Here is a 21,801-nt window from a genome sequence, read left to right as displayed (position 1 = left end):
TGCTACCCCTTCCCTCTCTCACAACCCCCCCCCCATAACCTACAGAAAGGTAGGATAATCAAGGATTTCTACAGGACAATTGCAAATGGTAATTGAAAATGAAAGTGGCCCTGGATGTCCCAGCCTCCTTCCATTTCAGCTATTTTATCTCCTGCTAGGAACCCTGAAATTTCAGCTCTTGTTTGTGTTCCCATCAGTGGCAATCAAAATGTGGGAAAAAACTGGAATGAATGGGTTGTTGAGACAGTTCTAGTTTTGATCAGATTCTGCTGTTTATGTGAAATGGACTCATTTCTCTGTGGCACTCTGTTTTATTGCACAGCAGGAAGAAGCCGTTTTGGGATAATACCTGTTCCACCTGCATGTCAGAATAAAGAATGACGCAATCCCATTCCCTCCCTCTCAAGCATGCATGCATGCGTGCATGCATTTGCTTGGCCACCCAGATAGGCGATCAAATGAACTAAAATGAATAAGGGTATAAACAGGGCTTCAGCGTCCTAACAAGCCCACACATCTCATAGACTGAGCCCCTGCCCAGGGCCCATAGCAGTCCAGTCTGTTATGGGTCTGATTCTACTCTTTCTTCGCTTCTACAGCTACCTTAGCCTTAACATTGCTTCTCAATGGATTTTTGCCATGGGCAGGATGCCATATAACCCGTGACTTCTCACACACTCTATTGTAAAATAGCAAGGTGAAGACAAAAACATGTAGCAGCTAATTTAAACATTTCCTGTTTTCTGTTTGCTGCTTAGTAGGTTTCTCTCTTCCTTGAACTTGTCTCTCTTTTCTTATTACTCATTTATTCATTTATTTATTCCAGCTGCTCCTACCATTTCTTCTTCCTGCTAACAAGCCTAATTTAATTCCCTAGTATGACACCAATAAGAGTTGGTGCATGCCAAACCCACAGAAAGTCCTTCAAGAGAAGTCCTCGCCCCTATAATAGCAACGTAATTATTAATATTCATAGTTTTCACAGCCATGAAACAAACTCTCTGAGAGGACCCACCAGAGATATTTCCAGATCTTATCAAATGGACTGTACTTAAGTAGTTTGGAAAGTAAAGTTTCAATAAACCTAAGTTTGACAAATCGCGTTTAAGAATAATAGAGCCTATTATTTTCAGAAGAGGGGAGGGGAAGGGAGGAAGGGAGAAAAATTTGGAACTCAAAATCTTATAAAAATTAATGCTAAACATTTTCTTGACATGTAACTGGGGAAAAATAAAATAGTATTAAAATAATAGAAACTGTAATAAATTTTCATGAAAGAACTAGCACAAAATATATCTTCCAGGAAATGTTTCCTAGGAAAAGGAGAAATACGTTTCTCATGTAGCAAGAATAATGGATGAGAGATTAACAGTCCAAGTGATGATCTTGTTCCCATAGAAAGTGAAAAGACCTAAAGGAAGGCTACCAGCATGTTGGAAAAATTTAAGTCCAGTTAGCAAGCATTTATTATTTATTAAGTCCCTACTATGTGCCAGGCATTGTGCTAAGCACGGTGGATTACAAAGAAAGGCAAAAAAAAAAAAAACAAGAAAAACACATTCCCTACTCTCAAGGAGCTCAAAGTCTAACGGTAGAGAAAAAACATGCAAACAACTATGTATATGCCAAATAGATACAGGATAAATTGGAGATAATAAGAGAGAGAATATACTAGTATTAAAGTGGATCTGGAAAGACTTTTTTTCAAAAAGTGGAATTTTAACTGGTACATGAAGGAAGCCAGGATGGACGTGAGGAGGGAGAGAATTCTAGACATGGGGGACAGTCACTGAAAATGTTCGGTCAGGTGATAGAATGTCAAGGAGAGTAGAATATTCAAGGAAAATTGAGGCCAGTATCACTGGATCACAGAATACACAAAAGGGAGTAAGGTGCGAGAGTTTTAGAAAGTTAGGAAATATTCAGGTTATAAAGGGCTTTAAAAGTCAGACTGAAGACTTTATACTTGATCCAGAAAATCAAATTATTGAATGGGGAGAGGGGAGGATATAGTCAGACCTGAATTTTAGGAAGATCAATTTGATAGCTGAGTGAAGAATGGATTGGAGTGAGTAGGCTTAAGTTCAAAAGACCAACCAGAAGGATATCGCAACAGTCCAGACATGAGGTAATAAGCATGTATACCAGGTTAGTGGCAGTGTTAGAGGAGAGAAGGGGGTATATATGAGAGATTCATAAAGATGTTAGGATTTTACAACTAATTGAATAGAGAGGGGGAGAGTGGGGAGTCAAGGACGATGCCCAGGTTCTAGGTTTAGATGACCAAAAGAATGGTGGTACCTCAACAGAAATAGAGAAGTTAGGAAGAAGGCAGATCTGGAGGGAGGAGAAGGGGAAGATACTGAGTTTAGTTTTAGACATGCTGAGTTTTAGATGTCTACAAGACATAGTGTTCAAGATGTCCAATAGTCAGCTGGAAATGCAAGATTAAAGATCAGCAGCAAGGTTACTACTGAACAAGTAGATTTGAAAATAATTTCCAGAGATGATAACTGAATCTATGGGAGCTGATGAGATCATCAAACCAAATAGTATCTAGGTAAAAAAGAAGAAGACCCAAAACAGAGTTTTGGGTGATATCCACATTGGGTAGATCCTATACAGCAGAGCAGAGGACCATATATTTAGAGTTTGATGAGGACCTTTGAAGTTATTGAGTCCAACAACCCTCATTTTACAAATGAGGAAACTGAGGGACAGAGAGATTAAGTGATGCATCCAGGCTTAAAAAGTTGGGAAGTGTCTGAGGCAAAATTTGAACTTAATTCTTCCTGACCATTGCCCTATCTGCTACAATATAGATAAGAAAGTATGGAGAGGTTTTAGTCTTTGAGATGAGACCACCGACCTATTGAAATTTTGCTTGTTGTTTTTTTTGTTGTTGCTTTAGGCAATGGTGTTAAGTGATTTGCCCAGGGTCACACTGCTAGTAAGTGTTATGTGTCTGAACTCAGGTCCTTCTGAATCCAGGGCCAGTGCTCTATCCACTGCGCCACCTAGCTGCCCCCCATTGAAATTTTGAAGTATAAATATGATTGTCTGAATGATGTCCTGTTTTACTTCATCCTGATGATTCATTAATGAGTTAGATGAGGAGGGAATATATTTTTATACCTATTAAAAAGTGAGTGAGATAATCAAAGCAGTACAATTCTAAAAGATTTGGTCAAAGTCATTCAGTGACATAATTGAATGGCCAGCCCTCCTGATTTCCATTCCAGTACCTTAATATGTTTGACCACAGTGTATATTTATATAAGAATAAGTGTCATGGCTTCAAGTATTTATTTTTAAAAACAAGATCTTAGGTCTCATTGCCACAGTTTATTCTTTTAGAGGTTATACTTTCCCTAGGCTTAATTAAGATGGAGAAAATGAAATCAAAACATTTTCACTTTGCTATTATGGATCAGTCAATATGGTCACATCAAGTGTAAGATTTATATGGGGCTAGGGTAGAATGAAGAGAAGCATCTGTGGTCATTTACACATATAAATTGAAATAGAGCATTGATGTAATTAATCAAATCCTGTCTCAAATTACTTGCACCTGGCCATCCAAATAATATTGGCAGAAAACTTTTTTTTAACTTTAAATATCTAGATAATCACTTCAGTTCTTCATTTTATTTTATAAATATGGACAGATTCAAGCCTGTTTCTCCTCGAATACTTGCTAATTTCCTTTAAAATGTACTTTGATTTAAGTAACTGAAAAACAATTCTCTACTCTATTTGTGTATAGGGTTTTCCTTTAAACTCTCCTTTTGATATCTCACCATAAAGTATGGGTGACTTTGAGTTCTTGAAGACCTTTCTAGTGGGATGTGAGCTCAATGCTACCAATCTGGTCTGATGATGTATATAAGCGTGTGGGCTTGTGTGAGTGTTTGTATGTATGTGGCTCTGTGTCTATGATGCAAGGCCTAGTCTAGCTAGGTTTGGAAAGCCTTGGCACTAAGTTGGTGATAGAGGGATACCATTTTTGTCTTCTGCCCTTCACAAAGACAGACTACTAAAACAAAGAAGGGCTACAGTGGAAAGAGCCCCACATCAATAAAATCCTGGGTCCCTTAAGTATTGAAGTATATAGGACAGTGAAGGACGAGATACCTCAGAAACATAGGCAAGATGGTATGAAGAAGACTAAAATGGAAAATCTTTCTACAGTTATAAGGCAATCTCAGGTTTACCATTATAGATAGTTTCTCTTCAGGAGTTCACTTGCACGCAGAGCACAAAATCACAGATGTCTTCAAGCTTTTCTATTTTACTTCATGGATGATAATTTACCCCATGGTAGAGGTAGTGGGAGGAAACCCTTTTTAACTGATGGCCCACTGGAAAGCTTTTTTGGCATCAGCAAACATTTCCCTGACAGTTGCTTAAATTGTGTTGATAACATTTAAAGCATAGGACAGGACCCATGATAGAGTTGGCATGGAGAGAAATGGGGTTCTATACTGAGCAAGAAATTCACATTTCTACTGCCCCATGCATTGTCCCACCTTCCAAAGTACTCATAAGTATCTCCCAAGAAGCTCTTCTGTGAGTTAGGAGCCACTGTATAGGTGAGAGGTGAGAGCTGAGTATGCAAGGTAAAGGTCTATTTGGGGCCACTACTGCTCTTAAGATACGGTGAAATATAGTGAAAAGAGTGTTGAACTGAGAGACAGGAGTCCTATATTTAAATCCCAGATGTGACACTTATGCTTAGCACCAAATCTCTAACCTCTAATTTCCTTATCTATAAAATGGAGATACTAATATTTATAATACATGCAAGTTATTGCATAGGTGGTATTATTCCCACTGCTGATTGAAAATAGAGGATTCAGAAAAAATTATACTTAGTAAGGGCCAGTAAAAACAGATTTGCCTGGAATTGGATGAGGCAGAACAATAGAACTTTAAACTGAAAAAGAAGCGAAAGAAGAAAATGGTTCCCCACTATCCGACAAGTCTGGTACCACAGAGTAGCTGGTGCAACAGTAGACCGGTTATTCGTGAGAGACAATAGCCAAGAAAACTAACACTATAATCCATGGCCTCCCTCAAATGTGAAAAGAATGGGTAATAAACAGGAAAATATAAAGATTCTGGTAAGATCACTGAGACTTGATGGGATGGAACTCATGATGGGAAATTTGACTCACACAGGGTGTAATTTATCCAAAAGGAATGGACTAGATTCAGGGTAAGTCACATTGAGTGTAAAGACTAAATACTTCTGTGAAAGTATCTAGAAACCACCCCATGCACAAAAGGTGTCCTAGGTGGGCCCAGGCAAAACCTAATTTCTAACAACAAAATAACATTTTATTCACATCTTTATGTTTGTAAAGTTTGGTTGAGTTTCGTTAAGTTTTAGTTTCTTTATTTGATGAATAAAAATAGTATCCTTTATGGATGAATATTCAATAAATATTCACTTATGAAAGAAAAAAAAATAAAATCCCTTGGGTGCATGCCCTAATGAAATGTGTTGCACATACCTATGCTAGGAACCTCAGGAGAGAAATGGTATTTGTGTGAGGATTAATGAAGGTAGAAAAAGAAACAATATCACTGTAGGGATAGACTATAGATCACCTCACCAAAGATCTCAAACTGGTGGGCATGCAGCTGGGAAACTCCCCAGTGCTACTCCAACCAGATTAAAATATGATTGGTTGATGTTTAACAAAATAAATAAAAATACAATAAAATAGATAATGTCAATTTGTGATTTTCTAAGTCAGCATTCACAGGTATCTCTATTTGTGTTTGACTCCACTAACCTAGACATAGGGCCTTAACCTTTTTGGTATCATGAACCATTTTGGCAATCTGATGATACCTATGGATCCTTCCTCAGAACCATATTCTTATGTGCAAAAATAAATAGAATTACAATGGAAACTACTTATATTGAAACACAATTATAAAAAAATTGACATGTTCATGAGCCCAGGTAAAGAACTCCTAGCCTAAAATGAAAGTAGAAAGAGATGAGGAATTTGAAAAATGTGCACAAAACTAGTGTGCAAGCATAATATTTGGAATTCTACTACCTAGGAATCCCCTGAATCTTTCTCCCTGGCAAAAGCAAAGCAATTGGCCTTCCCTCTAAATCTAATGTTCCAGGGCACCATAAATGGTCTGTGGGGTCTCTCTTTTCCTGGAGCCCACCACTGTCTGTTAAGTGCCTCAATGTTAAGTGCCAATGAGTATTGCCCCAATTCCATTTAACTATGTCACATGAATTAACTTTTACAAAAGGGTTAGTTACTTAAAAAATAAGTAAGAACAAAGTATAGGCATCCTCTCCCCTCCCCCAGTATCCAGTGGTATCAAATAGAAACCGATACTTGCAGGCAGCATATTCCTAGAAAACCGCAAATTAACATTATTTCTGCTTTATTGTTTTCCATTATTTTCTAGAGCATTTCTGAATTACACTTGAATCCAATTTGGATTATACTCTGGGATTTTACAGTTTGCTCTTCTTATCGCCTTGGTCCCTGAGTGGAGTAGGCTCAAAACAGCCCAGTTCCCACGTAGCATTGATCCCACAAAGTTAAGTCTAGATGCAGCATGACTGACAAGCCTTCATCTGAGATTCCCCCGAGGTATCTACACAGGGTGGACTGCAAAGTCTGGCTAGGATTCTCATTCCTGTGGCTTTGCTCTCCTGACCTTTAGAAAACCCACAAGGTAGGAGACTCTGCTCCTTTTACTTAGAACAGGAAAAGAACAAACACAAGGAACAAGGCCCAGAGTCACACAGCTAGTAAGTGTCTGAGGGCAAATTCAAACTCAGGTCTTCCTTACTCTAACCTTTGCACTCTATACACCGCACCACCTACCTGCTCTGGAGGAATAAAATGACTTTCCTTAATATGGCAAGTAATATCTATCTAAAATTAACAGCAAGCATTATATGTAATAGAGATAAACTAGAGGCCTAAAATCAGAGGTAAAGCAATCATGTCTATTATCACCAACATTATTAGTGCTAGAAATGTTGCAAAAATCAATAATTTTGTTTCTTCTTTAGCTTTATTTATTAACTCAATTTCTTAGAAATAGAGCAAGAAAAATACATGAAGAGGATAAATTTGGGTAAAGGGGAAGGAAAATTAGAGAGAGAGAGAAAGAGAGATGATAATCAAAGAGGCAAGCTCCAAGAGGATGAGTAAGGGATGGGTGAAGGGCATATAGAAGGGAGTTAGCAAGAATGGCCAGGAAAGAATAGGATAAGCGTTGAAGGGATATAAGCTGTAAAATTGAAGGAAAAAAGGAACTCACATCAGATGTCCTTTATTTTCTTGGTAGTATATAAGGAAGACTTCTGGTGAGCAGGAGTATGGTGGGAGAGGAGTAGGTAGATTGGGAGGGAAAAGAAGTTATAAAACAGAAACTGTGGAGATTGAGATAGAGAATCAATCAAGGAAGAATAAAAGATTCTCATGCAGCAGTGAGGACCCAGCTGAGATTAAATAACAGAAATCTGGTGAACTCAGGCAGCTTAGTTGGTTATATACTTTCCTCCAGCAGTTTTCATCAACCCTCAAGTAGGGGTTTGGGGTCTGGCAGTGCATGAGCAATGATGAGAAAGAAGACAAGAGAGTCAAGGGTACAAGACAGTGCAAAGTGAAATTGCTTGTTTGACTGGAGGTTGAGAGGCAGATTTAGTTTGAGGTCTGAAGAAAATTGCTAACAATTAGATGTCTTTTTCCTTTCTATCAACCACATTGGTCACATGCAATTCGGAAGGGTTATATAGTTCATTGCATCCGTTGTCTCGTTGATGTGGCTGTTACCTTCAACAATACAGGTCACAACCCATCTGTACCTTCTCATATTGTGCAGTGCTTGTATTTAACTCCCTGCAAGTCTTCCATGGAAGGATCTAACTTTCCAATGTGCTAGAGGTTGTCCTCTAGATATTTTAATAATGTATGGTAACCATTACTACCCTTCTGTTGCCCATTAGATATACCTTGATCTCCTTCAGTGACCAGTGAGCCTCCATATTTGATACCTGTCCAAGTTTTATTCTGAGAGTAGCCATAAGCGTGAGTGTACCCTACACTTTGCATCAAAGACTTATTCAAATGAAGTTCTTTACAAAAGCGAATTTCTTTACAGCAAATCCCATTTTACCAAAGCCTTGCATTATGTGTTCCCACATCAAAATGATTTAACGACAGACTAGAAAACTCATATTTGTGAATGCCTTATAGCTTGCAAAGCATTTTTTCATGACATTTTCTAGATGAGGAAATTGAATGAATGAGCATTTATTAAAAAGCTTATTAGGATAAGCACTGTGCTAAGTTCTAAGGATACAAATAGAAAATTGAGTTAGTCTTTGCCCTCAAGAAGCTCACTTTTAATTATGAGAGAGGATACATGTAGGAGGTTTCAGCTGCAGAGCAAATAGAAGTTTGTCATGATCACAAGGATGCAGCTGAGGGGCTAATGGCAAGGTCCAGGGGTTTTTAACCATGCTTTGCCAGGTCACGTAGTAATTGCCAGAGATTTAAAGAGTATAGTGACGGGGCAAATGGTCAGGTCCACTGGACACTGGGTTTGAGCGGTGGAGAAGATGGCAAAGCATAGAATTAAATTTGGTGAATTCCTATTCAACCAGATGTGCAAGTAATCACGTCTTCTTGGCAAGGAGGAGAGGAGTAGCTGAATGAGCCTGGCACATGACTCTTGGGAAGGGAGGAGTAGGCCTGAGGGTTGGTTTGGAATGAGGACTCTGGGTACGCCCTCTTAGAGGCTATGTAGATTGAGGGTCAGTGTCTAGTCAGGAGAGGGAGTAAGGGGTAGAAAAATGAAAGATGAGGGCGTTCTACAGTACCTGCTCCTGTTGGTTTCTCCTCCCCCATGATATCTGAGGTAATGAGCAGACACAATTCAGAGAGCCAAGCCAGATGTACCTGTTAGAATTCGTGGTACCCAGGAAGCATTTCTTGTCATTCCTGCCCATTGATTGATAACTTCACTTTTTTTTTACTACATGATCAGTAAGTACATTTTAGTGCTATATGTTTCTGACTTGGGGACCTCCCCCATTCTGCTCATTCTCTCTAGCCTCAGGATACCTTCACTCCTCTTCAGCTCTCAGAGCTTTGTTCCTCTCCTTTCCCTTTTCTCAAGGTATTTAAAGTGTCTAATACAGTGAAGCTGTTATTTCACAGGTAGCTATTTGATGGTGCTGTCTAATGCACAGTGTACTGCAAGTTAAAAAATCCAGAATTTGTCAAATGAATTAGTCATCTAACTCTGTAAAATCCAAATGTAGGATATCAAGTATACTGAGAACATGAGCTTTATTCAGTAAGTGCCTCGCCAGATTTCTTATCCTTATCCTTATTGCTATCATATAGGGAGAAATTACCCAACAAATGATAATACCTTAATTAGAGTGATTTTCAAATATTCTACCTTGTGATCTCTATATTTTCAGGATTTCCAGTGGATCAAGTATAGTGATTACTTATATTTAATCTGGTCTCTAGTCCTAATCCTCTTCTTAAATCCAGATCCATATCTCTTTATCTGACTGTAGAAATCTCCACCTGTATGTCCCACCAGTATCATAAACCAAACATGTCCACAAGCTGACTTGTTATCTTTCCTCCTAAATGTGTTCCTGCTTCTGACCTCACTATTTCTTTCTATATTTCCATCTACTTCCCAATGTTTGAAAATTTGGGGTTATCTTCTTCTATCCCATTCATTACCAAGGCCTGTTGATTCCACCTATGCAACATGCCTTACCTCTGTATCTCTCTCCCTGTTCCCACTCTGGCTCCCCTGTAAAAGCCTAGTTCAAGCTACTCCTATTGTTCTAATCACAGAGGGAGTTTTGCAGTGCCAGAGCATTGGATTTGACATCTGCAGGCCTGGGGTCAAATCTCATCTCTGCTACCCACCTCCAATGAGGTGAACAAGTCACTTTGTGACTCTGAACTTCAATATCCTCATCTCTAAAATGAGGAGGAGAAACTAGATGATTTCAAAGGTCCCTTCCAGATCTAACTTCCATTGAGACAACCTGTGAAAATGGTCACCTCTCCCTGAAACTTTACCTTTGTGAAAGTAAGTGTACATATGCTGATACCTTAGTAGGAAGGAGTCTTTAAGATATAATTGATGTTCAGCTGCAAAAAAGAAAAAACTATTAGAAAAGGTCACATTTCTCACAATAACAAATAGATCCCTTGCAATGAGAAAGTCAAACATAGTATATACCTTCAGTCACAGGAAACAGATGAAAACATTTTTGAAGCTGCTCAGGTGGAGAAATACCATGATGGAAATTAACTAAAGGTTGTTCTATTTGCAGTCCTAAATAAGATTTTTTTAAAGCTGTATATGGAAAGGAAAGAGCAACTTATTTGTGTTCTTTCTCCAAACTTTACTTCCATGACACTGGGTTTTTCCAGCTTTTAGGCTTGCCTAAGGCAAATTAGCTTTTTTTGTTTGCTTCTTTGGATTTTTTAAAGTAAAAGTAAGAAAACAAACACTAAATTTAAGTTATAGTCTATGCCAAGTTTCCCTGATTAACTGTTATTCTATTTTCAACTTTGAAATTTGTATATATTTATAATAATCTTCCAAATTAAGGAGAATTTATGAGCAAAAGTCACTGAAGATAAAACCCTTCCTCCTCATAATATTATTTTCCTCACTTTTCCCTAAAAAGTGGTCTTGAGGCTTAATGTCAACCAATATCACAGGTTTTTTAAGCTCAAGACGTCAAGGACAGCAAAAGAATAACTGATTGACTGCTGCATTTCTTCATTAATTGTTGACTCTGTCTTCTGTCTTTCTCTCTCCCACCTTCAACCCCAAACCTTTGGCATGTCAGAAGGAGCAGTGGGAGAAGGGAAGTCATCCGCAGAGCAAGTGGGTGGTGGAGATGCCTGCCCTGTGGAAAATGCTACATATGCTGATGGTATGATTCTGAACTCTTTAGAGTCTCATAAAATAGAAATCTGGCCTATTTTCCCAATGTATGCTTTAGGAATCAGGGAATTGCTATCTGTTCAATGAACCAACATGTTCTGCAATAACAAGTCACATTTCAGAAGTCATTTACTTCTACAGTACTCATCAAAATGCAGCTTTTTAAAGCAGCTGCTAGTAAAAAACGAGATCATCCATGCCTTTTAATACTGATTTTGTAGGAGCAATTTTCAGGGCCAAAAAGAATGAAAACTACCTGATTAACTTTGTGTAAATACCCTTCTTTCTATGTAGTATGGAACCTAGGGCAAAGGCCTCGTTGCCCTGTCCTAGTTATGGTGGTGGACCCTCACATGACAGGACTTCCTGCCATTCCATTGGGATGCTATTCTCTGCCCCTTCCTTCAGATTGGAGTTGTGATTAGTAGGGACTGGGCACTCTTGGTATATTTCATAAACAAACTCAACAATGGCGCATTCTTACATAGAGTTGAGACTGAGGTTCCCTAGCAGATTTATTTTTTTGGACCAAGCGCTGGGAGGGAAAGAGCAACCACTCTATACATGTGGCCCTCTAGGTCCTCAAGTGCAGCCCTTTGACTGAGTCTGTCAAGTTTGTATTGAATACAGACTTGACAGACTCAGTCAAAGGGCTGCACTTGAGTACCTAAAGGGTGAAGCCGCAGATTCCCCACCACTGAAACAGTGTAGTAGTCCTCCCTGTTTCAAACCTGCCCACACCTCTTTCCTGCATGACTGATTTCGAGTGCATCTGCTGCTACTTTCCCCTGATGGAGCATTCATTTTAGAGGGGATCATTTTTTTTTGAGATTACAGGTTGTTGGTTCCTAATATGGGCCTTGATGTTTGAAAAACATCAATCTAATTAAACTGGCTGACACTTGGAGACTTCCCGAGTGTCTAAGGCTTTCTAACAATGGTGCTGATTATGCATTCTCTTTCTATGCAAATGCTCCAGCAAAATCATACACAATAGAGTAAAAACACATGTTTTATGAAGACCATGTGCTATGGATTAGCTATTTATTTTATTTTCTATTCTAGTGTGCAACCACTGTAGCCACCCCACTGGCATTCACAGAGCGCCTGCTCTGAATTATGAACACCAAAAACAGGGAAAAGCCAAAAGACTCATTGACATTGCATTGCATTGACTCCCTAGAAGCTGCAGACTTCCTAGTACAACAGTGCCATATTTTTTTCTCATTTCCTCTTGGTTTTCATGTCATTCATTTGGGCTTTTGAATATCTCCATGGTTGGAAAGAAATGTACTCATACTGCTAACACCAGGAAGTCAGAATTGTCACTAAATTTTAAATACCATTTGGTGATTGGGGAACCCTGCATCATCACGTAGGACTGATCACCAGTCCTCATCCTAAAAGCATACCCTTGACCCTGCAAGGCCAAACTGATGCACTGGGAAATTCTACTGGAAAGGAGAGCCAATTTCACTCTTTTCAGAGACAATGAAAAAAAAAAAACTAGTACTCATTCCAAGAAAAGAAGGAGATTTCACATTAAAGCAAAATCTGTCACATTAATCATTTCATTTAGGTCCCACCTCAATTGGTTTGAAAGCATCTGCCATATTCTTTACAATCTGAATGCTGTTTCTGTAACCCACAACTACACTTTAATGACAGCTGTAACTGGAAGTAATGTGAAACTACCAACCAAACATAAAGCTTGTACAGACACCATTCAGACACATGCTTGTCCCCTGCCAAGGGCCCCTTTGTAAATACAGTCCCACACCCTCGAAAGAGATTCTATCAATAGGCCATTTCAGTGTCTCCCCTCAGCATGGAATGGCAGACCACAAGACACATTAAACATGACTCTGTATTCTCAGATGTAAGATTTATTTCATTATTTAACTTGTGAAAAGCACAAATCCAAATTTAAAAGGTCAGTATTGGGGGGCAGCTAGGTGGTGCAGTGGATAGAGCTCCGTCCTTGGACTCAGGAATTCCTGAGTTCAAATCTAGCCTCAGACACTTGATACTTACCAGCTTTGTGACCCTGGGCAAATCACTTAACCCGGATTGCCTCAGCAAAAAAACAAACAAAAAAAAAAGGTCAGTCTTATTTATATCACTGTATATTATAGGAAACCTGCTGGTCACCAACCCAAACCACTATTAGTGGTACTGATGGGACTTCAAAAAGATACACCATCCTCAACAGATATAAGAAATGGAGAATAAATAATTCTTAGGTTCAGCCCATTTGCTTGCATTTCAGGTGGGGTCTGGTACAAAAGTTTAATATATTATCTTTGTTTTGCTTTCAGTTGAAATGAGTAGTCAGGATGAAAGTGACCCAACAGAGAGTCAACAAGATGATGATCTCTAATAGGTAATATTCTGTTTCCTCTTTTTAATTTAGTAGGTCTTTTAGTAAATATCTGCAAGAATTACTATTAAATACACAGGTCTTTGCTCACCTCTGCTGTTAATTCATCCCCATGGTTTATTGCAATTCTTTTTATTCTCGCTACAGTAGTACTCATATGGCGGGCCAAGGATTTCATTAGCTTTCTATTCTTTCCAGTTACTGTGAGAATCATAGACTACACTTTATGTGTTGGGAATCATGTTATATTCAGTTCTTTGAGATAATTAAGTGCTTGACAAGGCAGTTTTAGAGCACCTCACTTTTTTCTAGCTTTGACACTAAGATCTTTTTTTCCCACTTGCTCATCTCCTACAGCATGTGTGAAGCTTGATAATGTCTCTCAAGGACTTTGCCTTTCTTAGAAGCAAGGGATTCTCAAGATACAGGCGATACTATTTAAAAGTAACAATGTTAGCCTGCATTTGTAAGATGCTTTATAGTGTACAGTGGTCTTGTCCCAAAACAACCAGTGCTATATGGTAGTTTGGGCAAGTATCATTGTTCCCATCTTTACAGATGGAGAAACTAAAGATTGAGGCAGGTAGAGTGACAACCCACATCATTATTATATCCACCAGCTGTATCAACTGTTTGCTGAGTGATTTTTTAAAAAAGAAATTTGAAGTCATATTTAGTCAATGATCAATAAATATTATTAAGCTCCTCCTAAGTGCCAAGCATTAAGCTAAGTACTGAGGTTATAAAAAAGAAAAAAGAAAGACAGCCCCTGTTGTCAAAGAGCTTATGGTCTTTTTTTCCTTGCATCTATTTACTTAGTATAGTGATGTGTAGAAGAACTACCTTCTATTTGGGAGTTGAGTGACATAAGATCTGGTGCTGGTTCTAAAACTAGCCTTAATTCTTAAGTAGTTTGGAGTTACCTAATGTGGATGAGTTAGAGTTAACTCATTTAGATATACTTCATTTAGATGAGTCACTTCCTGTCTCTGGGGCTGTTTCCTTATCTGTGAATCAAGGTCTCATATCAGATGATCTTGAAGGACTCTCCTGGCTCAAACCTCTAAGGAGAAACTGATATGGAATCAGGAGAAGAACTTGTGTGAGGTTTGCTTTTTGGAGGCTTTTTATGTCCTAGCCTGATGAATAATAACCTTAAAAACATAGGAAGATCATAATTTGCACAGAAATGGAAGAATAACTAGATTTGCAGTTGTAAATGGTCCAAATTCTAGACTAAAATGCTTAGCAATGGAAAAATCCATAGTGCACCTGAATTGTAAATCACCTTACTCCTTTTCCCAGGAAGGCAGTACAGAAATATGGTGACTGAATTCTCCTCCCCATGATGTATCCCACCAGCTACATAGGATTGGCAAATTCTGCTAGGAAAATATTCAAGAAGACACAGACTTAAGGGAATTTTATTATATTCAAGGCTAAATATTAAAACACTCTTGAAATTATAGAATAAGAGTGGGGTTTTTTGTTTGTTTTTCAAAGGAAAGAACCCTCCTCCATTCTGCAAAGGTTCAATACATGATTTCCCCTTTCTACTGACTGGTATTTTAACAGTGCCCTTCCATGTAACAGAAGAAAAAGGAAAAAGACAGAAATAGACATGGAGAGAAAATGCTGTTTAAAAGTAGTGAAAAGAACTAAATCTGAAGTACTAAAATGCTTGTTTCTCCACATTTCTTGCTTTTGTTTTGGCCCTTAATCACTCTAAGCTGTGGCTATTTTGTCAAAAGTATGGAAAAATTCTTTTCTATACATAACATCTTTCCCCCCCCACCTTCCCCACCAGAGATGCAGCTATGCATACCTTCTATTTTGAATATGTACCAACACATTCCCTGACACATAAAGTATACAAGGAGACATATGCTCCCACTTCACCACCACCATGGGTCTCAGTCTTGGTCTGGATCTAGGAGATCAAGCCACATACATAACTACAGCCCAGGAAGTCTACAGAGGCCTGTATAATTCACTTTAGCTTAAGGAAGTCAAGAACTCTGCAGTTACATATTCAGGTAGAGAGAGGAAGAAGCTGGTATAAGACTCAAGGTATCAGTTTGAGGGAATATCTTGCTTATAAGAATATACCAGTTATATCTCTGAGTCAGGAAGAAAAAAATATATATATATATATATATATATATATATATATATATGTTTGTGTGTGTGTATATATCTATATCTATATCTATATCTATATCTATATCTATATCTATATCTATATCTATATCTATATCTATATCTATATCTATATCTATCTATTTATCTATATCTATATCTATATCTATATCTATCTATTTATCTATATCTATATCTGTCTATCTATCTATCTATCTATCTATCTATCTATCTATCTATCTATCTATCTCTATATGGTCCCTGTATGACTCTGTGAATTCAATAATAGTAGCTGGCTGCCATAACTAATGGACTCCACTGCCCTCCTCTCCTGATTGCCTAACTGGCCTGCATTACAAAAATGGCAATTTTTTTTATTATTATTTCAGGTAGTTCCTTTTGTAGGGCAAATCTCAGATTGTCCTTAATCACAAGAAGTGCATTTCAAGGTAGACTAAATTTTAGAGTAGAAAGGAGCCAGTGTAGTAGTGCTTGGGACATAGCAGGCATGGAATTAGTTCCAATGTATTTCAAGTGGGGTGATGGAGGCCCAGATTTTTCTGAGGCCTGAGGAGAAGCCAATTTCCTGCATTTTGTAGGTGTAAGCTTTTGAAGGTTGGAAGGAACCTCAGAGATCACACACAAACAGAGATAGATTGTCCCTAATTTTGACACAAAGACATTATGGACAGATACTTTGGAAATCATCTCTCCCATCAGCTGCCTTCTCTCCCTGCCAACACGATTAGTACTTCAGAACCACATGATGCCTTTGCCCATCACTCACAGCCCACTCTAAATGAATGGTTCATAACCTATTTCCCAGCGTAAGACCTTGAACATGACATATATAATGCATGAATTGCTATTTATTTCCCTCTGGAGAATGATTTGCAATGTTACAGATCACCTGCTGGTCACTTCTGTAGACCAGTGTAGTCTCCTCCAACTGTAAAAATGCTATCATTATCCAAAGGTGGTTCCTGGAATATTGAGTGTGTGCATGAAACCTGAGGTGTCGAGCGTTAGCTCATGCATCCATATGTACAGCTAGGCATCCAGAGGAACACTTAAATGATGAGTTCAGTTAATTACCACATTAAACAAAGCTAACCTTCAGCATAGCATTTATTCATTGGAAGTGTATTTATATGCTGCTTAGAGATACCTCATGTCAACAATGGTCTCTTAAATATCCAAAGTTACATGCCTGTGCCAGTCAGATAAGATGCTCTCTGTAGATGTTTAGGAAGTAGTGACATTCAGAGAACTGTACTAAAAGATGTCTTCACTGGGATCCTTCTCTTCATTTTAACAGGTTATTTAATCTCCCTTTCTCTTCCGTAGATGAACAAGATGAGGCAAAAGAACGAAATGACATGGCGGCCCTTGGCAATGTATGGCATCTGATGGCATCGGTGAAGTGGAGGCTGAGATGACACCAAGTGGTGTCAATAAGAGCTAGGGGTGGGTGGGGGGAGGGACTTTGGGCCCAAAGAGAAGGGGATTCTTTGCTTTGATTCTTTCACTTGCATTTTATTCTGTTTACCTATTTAGAGAAAGATTTTTGACATGGGAGCCGGTGCCCCATGTTCAAATCATCTTTTTTTAAGGCACTGACCGTGTATTAATGCCTTTCCTTTAAAAACTTTGCCCCAGAGTCATAATAGGACAGGTTAAACACATATACATACATGTGTGTATGAATTCGGTTCTCCAGATTTGCTTTCTCAATGACTTTGTAGAGTAGGTTGGCCCAATGGTCCCTTTGTAGAAACAGATGAGAATAAGGTTGCTTTCTGTATCACAACCTAAAATTTCAGAGAGCATAATGCTAGACAGCAGCATAATCCACAGACAGTATCAGGTAGAAAACAAGTTAGGAAGTAGTCAAAACCTACTTACTGATCCTTTGGAGAAGGTCTGGACATGAAAATAGAAAATGAGGTTTTATCTGGTACCTCGAAGCACTGAAAATTAGTTCCATGGCATTCATTAAGAAATGATGGAAGAGCTTTTTAGGTTAGCACGGAGTAAGATGAGCTTAGCCAGTAAAATCATTAGAGTCTCTTTTGCAGCTTGCATCGCCATTGTCCTTAGATAGAACTGAGATTTTCGTCCTGTCAGCAGCATAAACTTACAACAGGGCTTTTTTTATTCCATCATGTCCTTACCATATGCTTCCTCTTATAGCCTGTGGACTAGGGCAAGACCTGGTACCACCAACTGTAGAATTTTTTTCCCCTATTCAACTAAAACAGAGCTTCTCTTTTAAAGTGAGCACTTGTCTAGATGTTGTGAGCAGTTTAAATCCTGGATTAAATAAGGATATATGCCAATTAAAACTCATCCTATGTTAACTATTGGTTTGTGGATATTAACCAACTGCACTTGAAATCCCTCCTATCATGTTTCCCAATATAGATGGATGTGTAATTATGCATAGATATTTGAGTAAGACACTTTTGCCAGATCGTTGGGTACAGGGGTCTGTGGGTCAAATGTCACTGGGTAGTAAAAAAGAAAAAGGGAGGAGGAGCAAGGATGTCCTTTTCAGCCTATGCAGTAAATTAAATTTGTATGCCTTTCCCAAAAGGAGGATATGCTTTTCACAAAGAACACATACACGTTTCCAAGATTTGAAGGTCTGACGAACACATTCCCTCCGTTAGAAGCAATTAGAGCTCCTGTTTGCAGTCTCTGCTTCCTGGTTTGTTTTGACGTTACATTGCTTGACCAGGCCAGGTCTGAAAATAATTTGTTGCTGGGTTCCTCCCAGCCAACCACTGAGCATAGCACTAAAAAAAGGAGTGGTAGCCCTAATAGTCCATGAGACTAGTTCTCTCTGCAGAATGAGGACTGGTATTTGCTTAAGAGACAGCGGGACCAAAAGATGAGAAAGTATGAGGAGCTCAGGTATATGTGGGCCAGTATCTTTTTGACTATAATCCCTCAGAAGGCAATATTAACACCATTAGCTGACCTTCCCAGCAACATGCTATACCTACCCTGAGAGCTAATCTTGTTTCCCTCATGTCCCTTTAAGCTACTTGTGACCAGGCCTTTTTATAAGTGCTTTGGAATTTATATTTCATTTATCTTTTGCCTTAAACAAGCAGATTGTGGCAGGTGGATGTCCAAATGTAGTTAGGTTAAGTACTTTATTAATTAGCATTTATTGGATGTTTGCTCTAAATTCCACTGAAGGTGGAATTAGCTGCCTTCATTCCTCTGTATGAAGTCTCCCTTCTCTTTTTACACAGTAGTATATGTGTGCTTGTGTTTCTGTGTATGTGTATACACACACAGACACACATATATACGTATATATTCTTCCTGGATATTTTTTTTTTCTTTCAACTCTTCCTGAATTTGTTTTCCTCTCTTGGTTGCTACGTTTTAAAAATTAACAGTCTATATTTCTGCATAACACCCATATAGCAATTTCACTATCACATAATTCACCCTCAGCTGAAGAAGCCCCATCATCACAACAACTATTCCCTTGAGACTGACATCATGGAAACTTGGCCATTCCCTCTCATGGTGTCAATGAAAGATCTGGGAATGGATGATATACTTTTTCCAGCCCCATTAAGCACCACTTCCTTAGAAGCAAGAAGAAAGTGATTTTAAAATAGTCCTAGAAATGATACCACATGAATTCTGATATTTTCTCTATTTTATGCCATCTTTATAACTTAATTCAAAAAGTCACTGTCATCTTGTGAAATGCTTGACAAGTGCAATCTGCTGCAAGCAGATTATCCCGTGGCTACCAAATGTTGGTGATATTCTTTTGCAGTAATGAGCTACAACAGAAAACAACATGAGAGAGACGGTACAGAGAACCACGCTTGAAAGTGGTTAAAGATAAAAGATTCCTAATCTCCTTCTTAGGAACCACTAACATGGAAAATAATGGCCTTCACTAAGACTCCAGGTCCAAGACCTAACCTATCCTTATTACCCCAGAGAGTCATTTCCTCTATTCTTACTTTTAACTTTGATTCCCTTGCACAGTGGGGTAGTTCTTTAAAATCTGTGGTTTTCTCCTTAAGGAAACTATAGGAATGCAAGCAGTGAATCAAGAAAACTAATAGAGTAAGGAAGTATGCCAATACGTTCAATCTGATGAGCCCTAATATAAAATTTGTTTGGATTTGTTATCTGGTTTGGTTTAGGGATTTTCAAGAGTTGCTATTTAGCTGTATGATTTTATTGTTTAAAAAAAAGGTAATGAAGACACTATACTCTCATTCAGATAGTAAAAATTAAAAAAAATTAAGTAATTGCTGAGATATAACTTAACATGGACACAATGAATTGTCATTTCACTAGAGATGCTAAAATTAATAGAGTAGGCTTTGTAAAAGAATAAATACCGAGTTGATTAGTTCTTCTGCATATGAATTCTGTATGTCAGTTTCTACCCAGACTTCAATAGCATGGGGGGCAGGGGAGGGGAAGGGAGGGGAAAGAGAATAAAACCCTACCTACATTAGTGGTGTTTGCATACAGAGTATCAAAATATGCTTTTAACATAGTAGTTACAATTAAAAAAAGGTTCTCAATCTGGGAGAGACAATGCATTATTCCTCTAGCTGGTGGCTGCTCAGATGATGGACAAGTCTTCTTTCAGAGTAGCTCACAAAGGAGACATCTGAAACACTGTCTGTGATATTGGGTCACATATTATTCACTGCAGCTAATTGTAAATCTTTCTATGAAACACTGAAAAGCCTCTTTGTGAATTAATACTGTTCTGCTTGATGCACTTGATTAAAAAAGACATTTCTCTCTATGTGGTGCATGTCGGCTTTGCTTTGAAAAATTACGAAGTTAGCAGAATATGTTTAATATATTTTCTTGGGGAATAGGGTTTTTATCATATGATTCATTAAGGATTTGCCTTACCCTGACATTTGTGATATAAAGGAAAATCTGAAAAAAATGTAATTTTCTTGATCAAAATATGTTTTTACTTAATGCAAATAAATGTAGTCTGTTGCTTGCAAAACGTCTTCTGATACCTGGTATAAACTGCTAAATAGAATTAGACGTGCCTCCTTTGTTAATCTAGCATTTAAGTGCTGAACTGCTTCTAAATCTATTACTTTCCTTCTGTCCGTGCCATACATTGAAAACCTTAAACAACCGATGCCTTCATACTACATTTGTTAATGCAGAATACTAATAAAACTAATTCAAGAGGATGACTGAAAGGCTCGTGTCTTTGTAAGATTGACTAATTATCAGTGAGCAAATTAGCAACCCAAAGATCTCCTTTCTGACTCTACACTGTACACTTGGTTGCCAGCACACACTTCAGATTTTTCATGTAATTAAACTTTTACCCACTGATCTTAGTCAGTTGTCAGTTCGGGATCAATCTGGGGATTTTCCTCCTAAGATACTAGTCTATGTGGAAATGAAGCTGCAGAAGGGAAACCAGGGGCAAGTAGGTACCTGTACCTTGGAGCCAGGGACAGTCCTAGGTGCCAATTATGCAAATAGAGGATTATTAGATCATTAAATGATTATGGAAATGAGTAACAATGAACTTCTCTGGAAAATATTATTTTGGAAGACGTGGCTCATTGACTGTCACTCTTAACTATAAAGTGAATGAGAGTCCAATAGACCTACTAGGACTCTGGCTACTTTTGCCAACCAAAACTAGGGAGTTGATGATTTTTAAAAAGCCAGAACTTCTTTTTTTTTTTTAATATTCTTCCCACTAAAGATCCATTTTCCCTATAGCAAATGAGGTATGAAAGAAATATCTGGGCAGTAGGCCTGAGAAGTTGACCTGAGATGGTGATACTGCTTATAGACTGATACTAGAAAGGACAGTTACTAAAGTCATCCCATGGCTTAGCAGTTTTTGTCTCTTTCTTATCCTTTATCTTTCTTTCTCATCTCTTCTATGCCTGAGGCCTGCCACTGATTTCCAGAGGCATTAATTAACCTAATTGGTAATCTATGGGATAAAGACCACTAATGCTTTCAGGGTGTTGGTTTTTGAGAAGGGAAAGGGAGGGACAGAAGGTACAGGATGGAGAACAAGCTAAGAAACCTGACAGATGTCTGGTCCAGCTCCTGATCCTGACTAATAGGGAGATCTGGGGCAACTTATGTTACTTCCTGGCACTTCAATTTTCCTGCCTCTAAAATGGTATGGCAATATCTACCTTCACAGTGTCATAGGATTCTCATGAGAATAAAATAAAGTAATAGATCTGAACATACTTTGGAAAAAGTACTAAACACAAGATATCTGTTTAATGCTG

The 21,801-nt window shown here is 38.3% G+C and overlaps 1 protein-coding gene across 4 annotated transcripts in view; it reads left to right on the top strand.

The window, feature by feature from the left end:
- Positions 1 to 20,724, top strand: part of MACROD2 (mono-ADP ribosylhydrolase 2) — a 2,138,630-nt gene extending 2,117,906 nt beyond the window's left edge. For 3 of the 4 annotated variants that reach the window (XM_078149709.1, XM_078149710.1, XM_020986265.2), the window contains 3 exons: positions 10,892 to 10,978; positions 13,308 to 13,372; positions 16,856 to 20,724. In XM_078149709.1, the coding sequence (XP_078005835.1) occupies positions 10,892 to 10,978; positions 13,308 to 13,369 (149 nt within the window). In that variant the 3' untranslated portion in view covers positions 13,370 to 13,372; positions 16,856 to 20,724. The remainder of the gene's footprint in view (positions 1 to 10,891; positions 10,979 to 13,307; positions 13,373 to 16,855) is intronic. The other variant, XM_078149711.1, reaches the window with a different exon arrangement.
- Positions 20,725 to 21,801: the final 1,077 nt, after the last annotated feature.

This window comes from Phascolarctos cinereus, unplaced genomic scaffold, assembly GCF_003287225.1.
Source record: "Phascolarctos cinereus isolate Bilbo 61053 unplaced genomic scaffold, phaCin_HiC Scaffold_2;HRSCAF=192, whole genome shotgun sequence".
Lineage (NCBI taxonomy): Eukaryota > Metazoa > Chordata > Mammalia > Diprotodontia > Phascolarctidae > Phascolarctos > Phascolarctos cinereus.
The sequence above is the reverse complement of the archived record's forward strand: the minus strand, read 5'-3'. Positions and strand labels throughout refer to the sequence as shown.